The 17,582-nt window shown below is 36.0% G+C and overlaps 1 protein-coding gene across 21 annotated transcripts in view; it reads left to right on the forward strand.

Annotated features, from left to right (window-relative positions):
* Nucleotides 1-17,582, forward strand: part of AFDN (afadin, adherens junction formation factor) — an 89,488-nt gene that overhangs the window by 22,204 nt on the left and 49,702 nt on the right. For 13 of the 21 annotated variants that reach the window (XR_001921250.2, XM_018077394.2, XM_029961622.1 and 10 more), the window contains 7 exons: nucleotides 1,362-1,477; nucleotides 6,333-6,394; nucleotides 7,274-7,479; nucleotides 11,117-11,137; nucleotides 11,871-12,016; nucleotides 14,317-14,411; nucleotides 16,907-17,172. Coding sequence is in view for 20 of the 21 variants with exons in the window: in XM_018077394.2 (XP_017932883.1) it covers nucleotides 1,362-1,477; nucleotides 6,333-6,394; nucleotides 7,274-7,479; nucleotides 11,117-11,137; nucleotides 11,871-12,016; nucleotides 14,317-14,411; nucleotides 16,907-17,172 (912 nt within the window). In the remaining variant the exon portion in view is untranslated. The remainder of the gene's footprint in view (nucleotides 1-1,361; nucleotides 1,478-6,332; nucleotides 6,395-7,273; nucleotides 7,480-11,116; nucleotides 11,138-11,870; nucleotides 12,017-14,316; nucleotides 14,412-16,906; nucleotides 17,173-17,582) is intronic. The other 8 variants (XM_018077403.2, XM_018077397.2, XM_018077399.2 and 5 more) reach the window with 1 other exon arrangement.

Here is a 17,582-nt window from a genome sequence, read left to right on the forward strand (position 1 = left end):
TTCCAGAAATGCATTTCCTTTTATGTTTTATTACTACGATCATAAAATTGAAATACTTGTAAATATTTAGCGATATTAATGTGTCAGTGTAGGTATTAAAAATAGTCTGATAGCTTTTGAATATCTTTGTTAGTCTTTTTTTTTTTTTTTGCCTTGCCACAGCCTTGATTCAGTTTCTCTGCTTTCTTTGTAGCTTTGTGATAGTGCTTTCTTTTATCTTGTGTGTGTTCTTTACCTACCAGAAATACCTACCAGAAATTTGTAAACTCATAAGATGTCCTAAAACTCAGAGTAAGAGTTTCTGATACAACTTCATATCCTTTTCACACTCATTAGAAAAATACTAGTGGGCCTAGGGATTATTGGGAAAATTTATTTTATTTTCTAGTTGTGCTGTTTGAGAATGTATATGTCATCTTGTTAACTCACTGATGAATCACTCGTTTTCTAACAGTTGCTCTTTTCTAAGTTTGCTTTTCCATTTGGAAAATGGGTAACAGTAACTTTAATGAAAGTTCTTTGAGATATGGTGATGAAAAGTGGTTCTGTGATTGGCATGTTAGTACTGAAAAAAATATTTTGCTAAAACTCTTGTTTTGAGATGCACTTTTTGGTAGGTTTTCTTATGTCAAAGCAAATTATTTAGTCCTAGAAACTTCTTATGAAGTGTTGAAACACTTCATATTTTACTGATGTCTCGTTTTCAACTCTATACTGAAAATAATTGCTATGCGTTTTGCTGCTAAAAGCAGCGTTTGTCCCCTTCCTGGTAGAGTTTGATGTAATTGGAAATTAAAAATTAAAAGCTTCCTATTCGGGATTTTGGGACACTGAAAGAAAATAAATTAAATGATATATAAAAAAAACCATAGTTTGAATTGACACTTCTTGTCTTGGAAAACTGTGTACTGTCTAGCAGATCAGAGTTTCCTTAAGATCAGGATAAATTATGTTATGGATCAGTAGTGTAAGCACTTAGAACTATTGCAGAATCAGGGTGGGGGAGCATGGACAGTTTTAAATCAGTAAATATGTTTAACTTTGTCTCTTACCTAAAGTTTTCATTACCAACTCAGTTTGTATTGATAGCTTTGCAACTTTTAAAGACATTTGAAAGTTTCATTATAAGTTCTTGCCGTACATTAACAAAGAGCTGCTTCTCTCTGGCCATCGTGGTCTGTTGAATTGCAAGCAGTGCTTCATTGTGGCGGAAACACCTGCTGAGCTGCTGGTCGCTGTGCCATACCCCTCTCTTCTGTTCTCCCATCTCTTTTCAAGCCTCAAATTGACACTTCATTTTAGTAATGCCAAGCTAATCCAGTGTTTGCATGCTAAGCACCTGTCCTGCTGTTTTGAATTAGAGCACCAGCAGGCTTGATGGTGACAGGACATCATCAGCATCCAGCACAGCTGAACGAGGAATGGTGAAGCCGATGATTAGAATAGAACAGCAAGATTATCGCAGACAGGAAAGCAGGTAGGAAACGTGTAACCCCTTGCTTCTCATAATGGAAAAAAATGGATAAGTTGTTCCAATAGATCAAGCATCATAATAGTAGAGGTGTGTTAAAGTATTTTAAACAGTCTGGCTTTCCCCATGGAGAATGAGGTTTTCTTTGAGATCTTGTTCTAAATAAACCTCAGAATTAACAAGCAAAGCAAAAAACGTCAAAATACTTAACAGAATACTGAAGCAAAGGATTACTTTATTTTTTTTTTTATTTGCAGTTCTCTTTGTGAAGTCAGGCTGACAGTTGTGTCACATCATTGTTGATTTCTGGTTAGGCATGTCATATGAAATGTCTTCAATAACAAAGGTACAATTATTTGAAATTTTCATTTGCCAGTGGCAAGAAGTTGTGATTTCCTCTGGAGAGTGAAATAACCAGGTCACTGCTATTTCTACTACAGTGTTGTCAGCAGGTGTGGACTCTGTCCTTTAAGATATACTTAAAACCTGAGGGGACAGGGTAGTGAGCACCTTGCTCTAGTTGACCCCATTTTGAGCAGGGAAATGGGACCAAACAATCTCTAGAGTTCCTATCACACCTCAGTGAATCAGTGATTATGTGAACAGAATTTTTTTCAAATCTTTAGAAAAATACAGGATTGTATTGCTGTCTACATAAATCAGCTTTTAAATTTAGATGAACAGCTATGATAAATGGATGAAAGGTAAGGTAAATGTGCTGCAGGGATAAAACGTGCAGTGATTCAAGTTGTAATGCTTGTAGTATGAAGCTTTTAGTACCCTTAGATGGGTTTATTTTTCACTAGACAGAAAACAGAGTTCAGAGATGTGAGTGGTAGAAAAAATTACAATCAAAAAAGAGCAGAAAATTGTGCTTCTGCCTGAACTTGAATGTTCAAGCGTTTTGTAGTAAGAAAATGTTTTAAATACTTTCAGTGAAGTTGCAGTAGAATATAACTCAGCTCTACTCTGCAGTCTCTTAGTAGAGTATCTGGGCATTTTGAGATTCTTTTTCAGAACTGCTTTTATTAAGGTTACTGAAGATTTAACTCCTCCTTATTGAATTACTAATATTTTTAACTGTAATTTTCCTCTTTCATAAAAGATGACCAAAACTTCTTTCTGAACTTTTTATAGCCTTTCAGAAGTTCTTGAGGCTGCTGCTGTTAGTATTTCTTGATCTGTGTATGTGTGTGAAGATTATTAAATTTCTATGAAGAGGATTATCTTGTGCTATAGTTCTTTATTTCAAAAACACAGAGCCATCTGTATGCTGCATTTTGGCTTTATTTTGTTGTATTTTTAAAAACTTTTTAAATTCTTTCTAAAGAGAGTACTCATTGCTAGTCTTTACAGTTTTTTTCACCTTGGTTCCTTTGTGCATGAAGTATTTTTACAGAGGCACACCTAAATTTGTGATAACTACAACCACAGAAATTTTTATCACCAGCACTGGCATTGATACTTTATTTCTGTATATATCTTACATGTCTATAGTATGTGTTGTGTAATCCCAGTGTTATTAATCTAAATACAGCATTTCTATCATGTGCTCTTTCTCTGATAGATTCACTATGTTGAGATTAACAAATTAGCAAAGTCAGAGTGTCAAATTAGGGCTTGGCAAATTAGGCAGTGTGTCGCTCGAGTACACTGAATTATTCGCTTTTGTGGATGTATTTTGTGGATCTTTAATTAGGTTTCCTCTAGGATACTCTGGTCTCATTTTGTGAACTGCAAGGATGGTAATCATGAGCTGCTATATTTGAAAAACAAAAAAAATCTTCACTGAGCAGTTGCAGGTTCTTGTTGCTGTACAACTAATCCACCCCATATTACCCCATGTGTCTACTTTTTGTGTGTTCATCACTACTGTTCAAAGGTGAATAATAAGACAAATAAGACTTTTTTTCCTACAACTTCACTGAACGGGTTGAAGACCAAAGATTAGAACTTGGCTGCCATGTTTAAATTAATGCCATGCCAAATTAATTGAGAACTGAGAGCATAACTCCAGTTTACTTATTGGGTATAGTTGTTCTGATTGAAATGTGATTCTTGGAAATAAAATATAATGATTGGTTAGTTAAAGATTGCAGTCATACATGCTCATTAGATAACTGACTACAATTAATATGGGCAAGCATATAATAAAAATCAGAAAAGATCATTTTTGCCTTGGATACCTTTCAAGAGTTCTTAAAGATGTGATTGGTTGGAAATAAGAATAGTGATAGAAAAGTGGTGTTAACTAAATGCAGACACTCACCCGATTCCTAATTTTAGCATGCTTTACAAAATTTATACATACCTAGTAGGCTGGCTAAAACAATCACACAAGAATATTTTCATTTTTATGCAGTTTATCAGAGACAATCTAGGAGAATACAGAAATACCTAGAGAATGTACTGTTTTTAATGCAATTTTAAAGTGTAGTATTACCTGATACTATACTAAGAGAGAAGGCAACCCCTAATCAATATTTTATGGCCCTCCCAGACATAACCTAACTAGACTTTCAGACTGGTTTAGCTCAAAGAATTTCATCACCATAGAGAGGCTTTATCTATAAAAGAATAGCACATAGAGAATATATACTTAAAATGTATCCAGTAACAAAGCAGGTTGGGCAGCTGCTATCATATCAGAAGCACAGAGAATTATTTTAACTTAGATTTCTGATTTGCAAAGCTTAATTGGCATTTCTTTTATGTATGCTTAGGCAAAGGCAGAAGATGGTACAGGGGGTTGGAACTAGATGATCTTCAAGGTCTCCTTCCAACCCAAACCATTTTATGATTCTGTGATTAGTTGAAGGGAACTCCTATTAAGGTAGTTAAATAATTGAGTTACTGCATCTGTTCCTAGATAACTAATTTACAGGTAAAACTAAATTAACATTTCTTAAAGAGTACTTCATATTAACTTGTCTCTGAAAGCCGATTTCCAAATTTCTGTAAGCAATCCTTAACTAATCGTATCAACTCTCATCACTCGACATGTTGTCTCCCATCGACTGTGAATCTTGTTCCTTCATTTGTGCTTAAAGAGATCAATATAATTTTTTTCTAAATAAAATAAAATAAATCCTTCAGCTGCAATCTGTCACTGGTTTACTAACCAGTTTGTTAAAATATTTCTATGCCTTATTACCATTCCTTTAATGACAGAGTAGAAATTTCTCTGGAGTTGTCACTATAGTAATACTTTATAATGCTGTGTATTAGTATTTTATAGAACTAATTAAGTTTTCAGTGAAGATGATGCATTCTTGAAAGTGTGGAGATAGTTAGAAATTAGTTCATTTTAGATTTATAGCAATAAAAAGAGATGAAATACTACAATTTACACACCAGATGAGTGCTTTTCATAAAGAGAGCATGTTGTCATGTTTGAAATGTAACTGAACTGGCAGAAATTTGTGTACATATTGCCCTACTGTGACTGCTGTTCCTTAACTTTCAGCTCCTCAGAACTTGTATTTGCTTAATATAGGTATTATCTAGATGGCATAACTGAGTTCTCTCTGCTGGTTTAAAGTTTTGCAAGTTTAAAAAAGAAAGGCAAGCAATCAAACAAAACCCCCACAAACCCCTAACTTTTTGGTTCAATATGCTAAAATTTAATTTTAGATCTTTTAATATCAACCTTCAAAGTTTTTTGTTTGATTTGTTTTGTTTTGTTTTTACTACACGAGACAGCTGAATAAAGGCTTTCAATGTCCTCTCTCTGCTTTGTAACATAACTAATAATACTCAGGAGAATGAGGTTTATATAATTATATTACATTAATTTCTTTATAAAAGTTGCTGGGGAAAGTATTTGAAAGCTACCTGTGTTACATGTGCTTAAAAATGGTTATTGCATGAAGATAATGTTAAGCTGCTTTTCCTTATTTCCAAAAAAATAGGTGCTCAACTGCAGAGAACAACTCATTTAATGCTTTTACGTTAGGGAGGAATGATAGGTTAGATATCAGGAAAAGGTTCTTCACCCAGAGAGGGATTGGGCACTGGAACAGGCTCCCCAGGGAAATGGTCACAGCACCAAGCCTGACAGAGTTCAAGAAGCATTCAGATGATACTCTCAGGCACATGATGTGACTCTTGTCCTATGCAGGGCCAGGAGTTGGTCTTCAATGATCCTTGTGAGTTCACTTCCAACTCAGTATATTTGATGATTCTATGAAATACATGATTCTATGAAAAGTGCTTCACCTTTTGCAGACACCAGAAAAATCAAATTTTGTTCAGTTTTCTACTTTGTGATTTCTCTAATGGGTAGTGGTAAGAACTAACCCTACAGTCAGTTACACCGAGAGCGTAATTCTGGGGCTCGTGCGATGACTGCTGTTTCTTAGTGTAGTGTAGCAACAGCCAGGTGAGGCTGGGGGCTAGATTTGACCTTCTTTTCCTCCTTACCAGAAAAAAGTACAAATAGGTTCACTAAGTCCTCATCAGTTTTGAGGGCATTAAAGGCAGCAAACTACATTTGTTGTAACCAAGCTGATGTTCCAGGCAAAGCTTCATTCACTTTCTTTCATGTGTCCATGAATAATTTGTTATTTGAATCCTGTCAATAGCAGATGGCAAACTGATCCTGTAAGTCTGCTGTGCAGTGCAAAAGAGGGTGTTCATTAATATCACAGACTCGACAGTTAAAGTCCGTATTTTGATCTATTGCGTTGCTGTCAAATACAGCTTGAATGATTCTGGACGAAAGGTAAAAAAAGGATCATTTTGTGGAAGGATGTTGTGTCAACATTTGGAACCAGTGTATTTGGAGAAATCTGTCATTTTACAGTGGAATTCATATCATCTATGTGGATTGTTTGTTTTGATTGTTCTCATCTTTCTTTAGATCTCAGGATACCCATGGACCAGAACTGATACTGCCTGCCAGTATTGAATTCAGGGAAAGCTGTGAGTAAATTGTGAAGTTACAACACTACCATGTTGACACCTTTTTCTGTACTGTAATATTTCAGTGAGTTTGAAAACTTACAGGTAATTTAAGTAAACATTGAAAAAAATAATGTCTGTACAGGTGACAGACAATCTCGATAGACAACTAGATCAAACAATCTAATTTGTTTTATTGGGAGGGTGAACAGATGCTTCAGATATTGAGGCAGGTTCATGCGTGTCTAATTCTAATTGCATTTCAACTCTTTATCTTCAGATACTGAAATAAAATGTGAAAAAAATTCTAATCTGATCTCCTCAACAGTATTCATTTTCTTCTATACAGTTCTCTATGCCTTGGATAATAGATTATGTCTTGGTCAAAATCCATTTTATATTAAATTTGATTAGGTTAACATTTTCATTTAGAATTTCATTTTTATTATCTAGCTTCCCAGGTTTTTAAGGCATCAGATCTGGTAGAAAAATATCATACCAGAGATTGTCCAGACTCCAAATATTTGAAACTAAATATAGATCTGTAAGCAAGCAAATACTGATTTTTAACTTTTTTTTATTTTTGTATGCAAGCTTTGCAGGAATAAAATGTACAAGAGAAATCTTGCATTTTCCTGTTCCCTTGAAGGTGCAAATTCTCAGCAAAGAGATAGAAAATAGTACAGAAATGTTTCCCAATGATCAGATATTCTATCTTTCTGTAGAAGTGTGTTGTTAATATGTCTGAGTAACTGTAGGACATAATAGACAATTAAGAGTTCAAATTCCTGTGAGTGTCTCCCCTCTCCCTCCCACCAAAGAAATCATTTATGCCTCAAGTTATGAAAATTGTCTTTCTGTCTTTGGCTTTATGTATTTTTTTTCCCTCTTTTTCTACAGCTGAAGATGCCTTCTTATCTGCCATTATAAATTACACAAATAGCTCGACAGTTCATTTTAAGCTGTCACCTACGTATGTGTTGTATATGACATGTCGGTATGTACTGTCCAGCCAGTACAGACCTGACATCACTCCTGCTGAGCGTACTCACAAAGTCATTGCAATAGTCAACAAGATGGTGAACATGATGGAAGGAGTGATACAGGTGAGTTACTCTGCAAAAATATGTCAAGGGAATTACATACGTGTTGTTGGTAATCTAGCAAACTACTTGGTCTTTTGCTTAGTCTGACCCTTAACAACAGTGGGTTAAACTGTAATACCTACACTGATTGCCCATAAGGAGGTTTGCTTTTATGTCAGTGAGTAATGTGAGCGCTAAGAAACTCTCTCCTGAGCAATGTGGGAAGTTAGGGAGTGGCTGTTGCTCTGAAGATACATTCCCTGACGAGGTCAATTTTCTCTAGAAGGTAAGATCTTTGCAAACATTTCTGGCTGTGAACACTTGTAGAACAAGTTGGATGGGCCTATTAAAGAATACCATATAGGTAGCAGTTGTTTGCACTGATTGACGCTTGAAGTGAACATGTTAAAAAGATTCATGACTCTTTAGTTTTGATCTTGTTACTTTCACAACTTTTGTAACCACAAAACTGGCAATAAAAACTTGGACTCTTTGAACCAAGTTGACACAATTGGTTTATAAATAGAAATACAAGTTCTCAAATGTTCCAACATTTTATATGTAGTCTAACACTATTGCTGCTATATGTGCAAGATTTCTACAGAAGCACTGAATGAGTTCTCTTTAGTGTAGGAATACAGGATAAGATCCACTGGGTTGTCTGTGAAGTTAGACAATACCTTGTATTGTGTAACTTGATAAAATGGTCATATCCTCAAAAAGGAGTTAGTTTGGGTAGTATCTCTAATAATTAATTATTGCAACTTCTTTGTCTGCAGGTTTTTCTCAGAGGAGAAATTAAAATATGTTTCTGTATTTATTCAAGCAGCTGTATTTGTTGCAAATAGTGCTGCCAGAGTAGCTTATATAGAGCAAGGACGCTGCTGCACTAAACACTATAAGAGCATAACAAATGCGTCAGTCCTGCCTTAGAGAATTTACAATGCAAGTGTTACAAAAGAGGTTGGTTAAGGAAGAATAGGAAAGTAAACAACAGAAGTGGCATGCAAGTCACAGCAAACCAAAACTGTTCAGCTTTTTTTCTCATTTTGTAAAGATTGAGTGGAGTTTTCAGCATGGGGAACGTCATCATTAGACAGGTCTGTAAACTTATACAACAGGCCCCCAAGAAAGAATGGGAGAAAATGCCGGTGTTGAGGACATTTTGCAATAAGAAAATAAAGATTAGTCAGTCTTCTGTGTATGTTCCAAAGCTGATCTGAAGGTGGAGGGCAGTTGGAATCTGAAGTGAAGAACTAGTACGTCGCTTTGAATCTTGATGTCACAGTGGATATTAGATAAAATTGAAATGGTATCAAAAATTAAATATTCAAGTTCTTTTATGAAAAAGAAAAAAAGGAAAATCTCGTTGTGGAAGAGGGGAGACTGGCTGTAGTGGAGAAAATGAACTGGAAAGAACCTGCACATAAGCAATTCAGCTGGGAGAATGGAAACAGAGAAAGGGTAGGCTTCAAATATAAACTGGAAGTTACAGTTCTTATTCAAAAAAAGTCACTCAATTTATACTATCAATGACCCAAAAAAGACTTTGAATGACAGAGGTTGGTACAGTGGGAAAGCGGAAATAATGTTCTCCATTGTTTATGTTAAACAACTAACCATGTAGCTGCAGGAAGATACTAGAGGGCTGGACTCAAATATCAGTTTGATTTGAAAACAAATCAAAACTAGAAAGTAGATTATCCTCTGAAAATGTTCATTTACAGCACTGAGAAGGGCTTCTCAAATCATGTGCAGCCTTGTGGTTGTTTTTCAAGCAACTGTATTTTCTATAATCCTGATAATACTATTACAAAACTGTTAAAACCAAGTGTTTGTCTGGACTGTCCTTTGTGAAAGGCCATTTCTACAGCTTTGTAACTCCACAGTTGCAATCTAATATCCAACCTAAATTTTAAGGAACACATCAACAAGGAAGTGTATTTGTGGTTTGTGAAAGATGTTACCTAGTTGCAAGAAATAAACCAAAAAGAGTCGGAGGTTACATAAAAATTAGGAGGAGGTTCTTTCAAATGTCATGCTGAAGAAGCTGGAGGAAAGAGGGAAAATCACATGGAGGACAAAAAAGTAAAACTTCAGTGAGTTTCAAGGTTAATGTGCTGGAGGCAAAGAAATGCATTGCTTATAATGAGCAGTAAAATGTCTTTAACTTGGACATGTCTTAGTGGAGTATAAACAGTAGGAGCTAAGCTAGGTCAAATTGCTTCATCTAAGGTGTAAAATAAGTTATATTGATGGGCATCACAGTTAAGTTACCATGTAATAAGTCATATCACAATACCTTTTTTGTATGTCTGACTGTAAAGCATTCCTGCACTAAAAATGATATGAGGGTGTGAGAGAGAAAACAAATGAGAGGCAAGGGGAGAGAGGCACCCTAAACAGAAGTAGTGAGAAGGTGTACAAATCCTGTGCTGTACTGTGGCAGTGAAATAAATCGTTTAGATCCTAATTTTACCTGCCTAGATCAGAAAGTCTCTTTACAAAGTTACTCAAGAAGTACTTGCTAAGAAATTAAATCTGTGACTTTCTGTAGCCTCTTTATTAGTGTATGCAAATATTATAGATGATTTGAGATAGGAATAAAATTGGAGAGATCTATGAGAAGGCTCAGGGCTTTCAATAAAAAACTAGGAATAGATACTTTATATTAAAAAGCCATTTTTTGTATCCTGATTTTTTTTTTCCCCGCAATCATTCTGTGGCATTTTTCATCCTTTTTAAATTTTAACATTCATTTGTAGAAGGAGCATCTCCTTTTGTTCTGTGCCAACACATCTTCAATCAGTTCAGAGTGCTTTGGTTGGAAAGGGAAAAGAAACAGAAATTTGGGGGTTGGAGTTCTAACTAAAACTAATGGCAAATATTGTCTCAAATATTTGCATCTAAACTCACTGTGTTACAGGGAGAGTGATCTGAATAGAAAGCCAAAAATAATTGAGAGCTCAGTTTTAGATAATCAGACAAACATATCTGTTAGGTTCTTTTTTTTTCCCCTCTTAAGTCAGTGTACCTTTATATGTACCGACATTAAGAAACTTAGTGTGGTATTTCATTTGAATCTTTTGTTGTTTAAAATGGTCTTTTTGTTCTTTAATTGAAAAGCCATGTATTAAATCTGTCCTAGGTGTTTTATGTATTTTATTTGCTTTTGAGTGTTGTTGGTTGGGTTTTTTGGTTTTGTTTTTTTTTTTTTTTTAGTAGGTGTTTTCTGTCTCTCTTTGTATGTGTTTGTATATTGTCTCCATTGCAGCAGTGTGGGCAAATAGCTCCCTGGATCTGTTACTCAGATGGCTAGTTTCCCCATTGCCTGCAAAAAGTTCTAGGGGGTTTCTGTGGCACACTGAGCATGGAATAATCAACTAGTTTGGAATGTCAGCTACTATAAAGCATTCCTTGGATGAATTGTGACATGTGGGCACTTCAGTTTGTAGCTGTTGTGCTACTAGTCCTATTAAAATAATTAAGTTTTTCAAAGGAGCTCAGTTGCATCGCAGCTACTGATTAATGCATCTGTGTATAACTCTGAACATGTGTTGTACCTTCATATTTAGTGTTTGATTTCTAAAGCTTTCATGATTGTTCACAAGTTTCTTTCTTCTATTCTGTTTGATTTCCTTCGTCCGTTTTTCTCCAGGAGGTAGACCAGGTTGATCAGGTAGGATATATTGCTGGGAACTGATCCTAGCTATGTTGGCTTAGCTCAGTTTCTCATGCTGCTTTCATATCAAAATACAATACTCAAACAGCTGGACTTGAACAGTTCATAACACTCATTCAGCAACTGGAACATGCAGTACTAAAATCCTTTTTTGACTTTGCAACTTTTACGGCATTCCATAATTTCTGCTTAACGCACTTCAATGTGGATATGAAATGACCAAAGTTCTTTTTCTTCCCTTTATTTTCTTTTTTTGTTGTTTGTGGTTCCTATTCTTTGGATTTCATCTGAGGTTGCCTGGCCTGGCATTTGTGGTCGGGAGATGGTGAGATAGATCAGTACTTGATACTGAATCACCTGGTATCACAGCCAGTGAGCGCAGTATCAGCGTGGCAGTGGGCAGTAGTGAATATGCGCTTAAAAGTGCACAGATTACCAGATACTGCGTTCTGATAAGCTCTTAGCACTAGATGCTTACATTGTGGCTTTATTGATATGGCTATTGGCATTCTATCAGATGTTCGTGTGTTCAGTGAACATGTTAAAATTGAACTCACTAGTTACAGCACTTGCAATATTACATGCAAACATTTTGCAAATATCTGGTATCTGAGAGATGTATGGTGAAATGGGAAGAGGTACTGGTCTATCTTTTGGAGTCTTTTTAAGCTGCCATGCTTTATTTGAAAACTATTTCCCTGTATTATTTCTTGCTTCTTTAAACTTACAGAAACAGAAGAATATTGCTGGGGCACTTGCCTTTTGGATGGCAAATGCATCTGAATTACTGAATTTCATAAAGCAAGACAGAGATCTTAGCCGAATTACTGTGGATGCACAAGATGTTTTGGCACACTTGGTTCAAATGGCATTCAAGTAAGGCTTTCCAACTTATTGTTTTACTTACTGTATTCTGTGGTTTTTAGAAAAACTTCACATTTTTGTCAAATTGTAGGTATAGCAATAATGTCTTGTGTATTGGTAAATATCTGAGAACTTATAAGAAAGGCTAGAGTTACTTCTTCAGACAGATGCCTTGTTTTGTGAATATGGATCACTGAGTTATGCAATGAGTTTCATCTGTTAGCTTTTCTTGTGAAAGTTGAGGCTGCCAATGAAAATGTTAAGGAAATGTTATTTAAATTTAGTTTGTGTTGATTGCTCTCTCTTAATGTAATGTGAGAATGTGAGGAAAGGTTATTTTTGCTGTTAATATACAAATACATAGGATTAAATATTTATGGTTTCTAAAGTAATGAATCTTGTGCTCTTTAAGGGCTTCTAATTATAATCTACTTTCATAATTCTCATAAATAGCGATTTGCTCAGTGGTTTTTTTTGCCCAGTTTTTTTTTTTCTTAAAAGTAGAAGGACATGTTTTGACTTGGGGTAAAAATCAAATTATGGTTGTCTGCTCAGGCAATTACAATACTGATTAAAAGAAAATTTGAAAGAAGTACCCAAAGGGAAGGGAAACCCTCAGAGGAAAGGATCCTTGAACAAAGACAACAACATTGACTGAGCACAGCACTAATCAACAAGAAAGGCTTAATTTTTGTTCATATTTAGATTTATTTTCTCCTTGAGCCACTGCTAAACAACTATTTCTGAGCAAATCTGTGTATTGGAAGCTAATGTTTAGAGAAGCTCCAGTGTACCTTGGGTGACTTAGACCCAGCCTTCTTTCACTAGTAGGTTGCCTATTTAAAATAAATTTCCATTTTTCTGTAATATGAAATATTATATTCTGTGCTCTTTTTATACTGTGACAGGATGGAAGACCTAACCATGGTTTAACCATTTAGCTTTAAAAGTGCCTGTTTTCTCTGAAGAGCAATATGTGTAGTACGTAAAACCTGATCATTGCTTTCTGAACTTGCAAAAGGTTTCAGAGGAGCACCAGACCCCTTTGTATGGACTCCCACAAATTTATTTTTTCTCTTGGTAAATTATGGGCAAATAGCGTATAGCAAGTAGGTATTTTGACAAAATCTTTCAATTTTTATAGCATCTCTAAATTACCAACTGTTAACGAAGCTGTGCCTTTTTGCTACAGCTCAGTGTTTTGCATTGGTGTTTTGAAACAACTCATTGCTACTTCAATTTTCTAGGTAGTCATCAAAGGCATAATATTGTTGTGGCTAGGAAGGAATGGTGCTGTATTTTCCTTTGTGCATTATGAACAGACTTGATGCAAAAATGTTTCTGAATTTTAGTTGTGTGAATTCTCACTATGTACACTGTAACTGGCAGATTCCAAATGCGTGTATTCAACGTTTGGAGAACTGTGGAATATATACTTAAGAGGCAAATAAAAAACCACAATTGAAGCATGGAAAGTAAGAAATCTGCCTTGAAAATGTTATTTGATGGTAACAGGCAGAAATCTGCTGTGAAAATGTTACTTGATGGTGACTAGCATATGCCAGGACTGGTTGAAATTGCGATGGCTTTTATTTTCCAGCAACTGGTGATATTTCATTAGGAATGTTACTAGTGAAACAGAAGGGGAAGTTTTAGAAAGCCATGACATATTTTCCTTTATGCAGGTGTTTACAATTTGATTCCCTTTTAGTTTCAATTCTTAACAGAAAGTGTATAAATGAATTCACAAAAACAATGTAAAAGAAAATGTTTAATTATAGCAGAGAAAGAATACTAAAAAAGGCTTTTCTTTTCAGTGTAAAGTTAAGAGAAATACAAGAATCAAAAAATTCCTCACACAAAACACTAGGACTGTTTCAGGATTTTTTTATGCTGAGTCAGAATAGGAATTTTTTTTTTTTTTTTAATACTACCCTTGGTAGATTTTAAAACAGAGAAAAGTGTGTTTCTGTTCGGAAAAAATAATTTTTGCAAACTTACAGAACCCAGGTTTGGCCTGACAGCATCTCTTTGTGTACCATGTGACCTTTGCTTACAAGTGCGGTGGTGATGCTGCATTTAAATGACTGTGCTTGTTCCCAGACAACCGCATTCTTTTTGCAACATTTCTAGGAAAAGTATGGGAGAGTTGGTCTCTCTGGCCTTTTAAAAAGTATTATTTGGTTTCCTACACTCACATTCATAACACTGCAATTTCAAGAATCTTGCAATTTGATAGATCTCTTTTCTTTAAAACCATTTGTAATGAGCACATACAGGATTTAATTATTTTTTTCCCCATTCCCTTCCAGGTATCTGGTTCATTGTCTGCAGTCAGAGCTTAATAACTACATGCCAGCATTCCTTGATGATCCAGAGGAAAATAATCCTCAGAGGCCTAAAATAGGTTAGACTACTTGATCTTTTCTTTTGTCTTCCAAACATACCATTAATTGTTGACAGAAGTTCTGTTTATTACTAGTGATATGACATCCATGAGTTGCCCTAACCCTTGAAAATTGTTTGGATCAATTTTGTATGGATGATAAGAAAGGACAGTAGGGACATTCAGGTGATCTGTACTGGGTTTAAAAATCATGCAATAATTTAATCTGGTGGGCAATCTCTGGGTTTCATCTAATTGAGTGTCTTGCTCAAGGCAGGTGAAACTGGATCAGGTTTTCAGAGTTTTAAATGTCCACTGAGGGATGGGTATCCATAACACCTCTGAGTAATCTGTTCTGATGTTTGACTGCCCTCATGGTGAAAATACTTTTCCTGTATCTTATTGGAATTTTCCATGTTGCAGTTTTTGTGGTGGTTTTTCTATTGTTCTGTGCTATCATTGTGCACCATTTGGGAGGCATCCTGTTCTGAACCCTCCCATTAGGTAGAGGAGGACATCAGTAAGCTGTGCCCTTAGCCTTCTCGTTCGCAAGGATGAAGCAAATCCAGTTCTCTTTCCCTCGTATGCCCTTTTCTCCAGGCTGCCAATCATCTTGGTGTGTCTCTGCTGAATTTGGTCCCGTAAATCTGTATCCTCCTTGTGCTGGGGAGTCTAAAACTAGATGCAGTCTCACAAATGCTGAATTCATAGGGAAGGATTTCTTCCCTCTCTCCCTTCTGCTAGCTGCCCTGCTGCTAACTTAACAGCTTAGTATGCAACTGGCTACCTTTCAAGCAAAGACACACTAGGATCTCTATATAATTTTCACCAGGGCTGCTTTCTGTCCAGATGGCACCTGTCCTGTGCTGTTGCATAGACTTACTCCTTCCCAGATGCAGGACTGAGCAGTTGCCTTTGAGCTTCTTGAAGTCTCTGTCAGTCCATTGTCCAGCCTACTGAGGACCTTCTGAAAAATACTGCTACCCTTCAGCATATCAGTATTTCCCCCCATCTTGGCATCATCTGTGAATTTGCTGAAAATGTACTCCATCCAATCTCTCACGTCATTAATAGTCATTAAACAGGATCAGTCTCAGCCTCAATCCTTGAAGGAAGCCACTAATAGCTGATTGCCAACTGGACTTTGTATCCACAAATCCACCAAGTCCAGTGGTCCAACCAGTTCTCTCCATATGTTACCATCAGCTTATCCAGTCCTTACCTCAGCAGTTTCATTGTAGAGATGTTATGGGAGGGTCTGATCAAGTACGTCCTTGGTACTAAGGTTAAGATGACTGGCCTTGTAAATTCCTACCAAGGTTCCCTGCCTTGATACTTGACACATGATGCTTGCTTTGGAGCAATGAAACCTTCCCGGGCTGAGGAACTATGAAGGGTATTTATGCAAAATTCATAGATACTTTCTGGTCCTTTGCATATTAAGCTTTCTGTGTTTGGTTTTTCCTGCATTGAATGTTGGAGGAAGACTACAAAGATGCAGTGTTGGGTTTTTAGTGCCCTGTACTGTGAAATAGAGTACTTTCAGGGACAAAACACCTGAAAAAGTAGCAAACTGATACTGGAATAAAGGTAGATACTGTTATTATTTGTTATTTTGAGCTGCTTTATAGATTTCTGTCTATTAACCTATGGATAATTTTTTCAGGCACAGTCCTGTGTCTCAGTTCTAAAAACAATTAACATGATGGTCTTTTCAATAGATATTTCAGATTAAAAGTGTTGCCTTAAAAGAAGACTCAGAAGTGCTACTTGCATAAATACATTCTACCAAGAAGGACATTTGCTCTTGGTGATGCTAATGAGAAGTCTCTATTGCTTGTTAGATAAATATTGCAGTGCAGTAATTGGCAAAAGGAAATATAAGCAATGCTTTAAAAAAACAATGTATAAATAGAAGGTGCATTCTACTGGTTTTTAAGTACATCATACAATGTAAATAGTTTCTGCTGAAATTTCTGAGTACAGTTTGATACTTAACTTGAAGAAGCTATGGAATAATTGCAATATGCATTTGAAACAGTAGAATATGAAGTTTTTAACTTGTTATAAAAAATGATAGAAAAATCAGTTTACGGAAGCGAGGATGTGATTTAAGGCTTTCTGCTGTGCCTTTTGCAACCGGACATGCCTGTCTCGTGTTGGCCTTTTTAGCCACCAGCGGCGCTTGTAACAAACATGGGTAGAGCCCTCCCCAAATCTTTGTTCATGAAGCCCAGCCACGATAGCCAGTTATGTACTTGCATGCTAAATATTTTCCCCCAAGAGTTTATTTTCATTTCAGGAGTTAAACACATTCCAGGTATCAAGTTAATGGTGCTCCCTCTTGAAAACCACGGAGCAGTAAATTTTTTCCTGAAAGTCTGTGTAGCTTAAATACGTGTAGGTTCCAGCTAGCATTCACCAGACTGACTTAAGTGTCTCTGTATTATATTTTTATTGCCTAAACCAGATGTACACTGGAGTATGTGAATGTGATTTACTTTTTATCTCTGTAGATGATGTGCTGCATACATTGACTGGAGCGATGTCCCTGTTGCGACGATGTAGAGTGAATGCTGCTCTGACTATACAGCTCTTCTCCCAGCTGTTTCACTTTATCAACATGTGGCTTTTTAACAGATTAGTTACAGCCCCAGATTCAGGGTTATGTTCACATTACTGGGGAGCTATTGTTCGTCAGCAGTTGGGCCACATTGAAGCCTGGGCAGAAAAACAAGGTTTAGAATTGGCTGCTGATTGTCACCTGAGCAGAATAGTGCAGGTGAGTGTGTGTATTTGTGATTAACACTTCTCACATGCTTGTATATTCAAAGAGAATATCCAAAGAGAATGCATATTCTGTGTTCCTAGAGAATAGCATGTGGACAAGTGTAGTTTGTGTGAATCAATCCTGGAACACTGAGGTAGCGCGAAAAGACACAAAATGTGTTTTCAACATGATTAACATTTAAGTTGCAAGTGAAATTAATAATTAGTGAACATGTTATTCCATTTCTGTTTATAAAATTGAACTATAACTATGCTGAACAGAGACAAAAACAGCTGAAAAACTGATATGCCTCATCTGTCATAGTTTTACTATACTATTAATTCATCTTATGGATACATTATGTATATTCAGTGGTTGTTTTGGGGTTATTTGTGTTGTTTCTGTTACAAATCTGCTTCTTG

This window comes from Manacus vitellinus, unplaced genomic scaffold (genome assembly GCF_001715985.3).
Source record: "Manacus vitellinus isolate BGI_N305 unplaced genomic scaffold, ASM171598v3 scaffold_37_pilon, whole genome shotgun sequence".
NCBI lineage: Eukaryota > Metazoa > Chordata > Aves > Passeriformes > Pipridae > Manacus > Manacus vitellinus.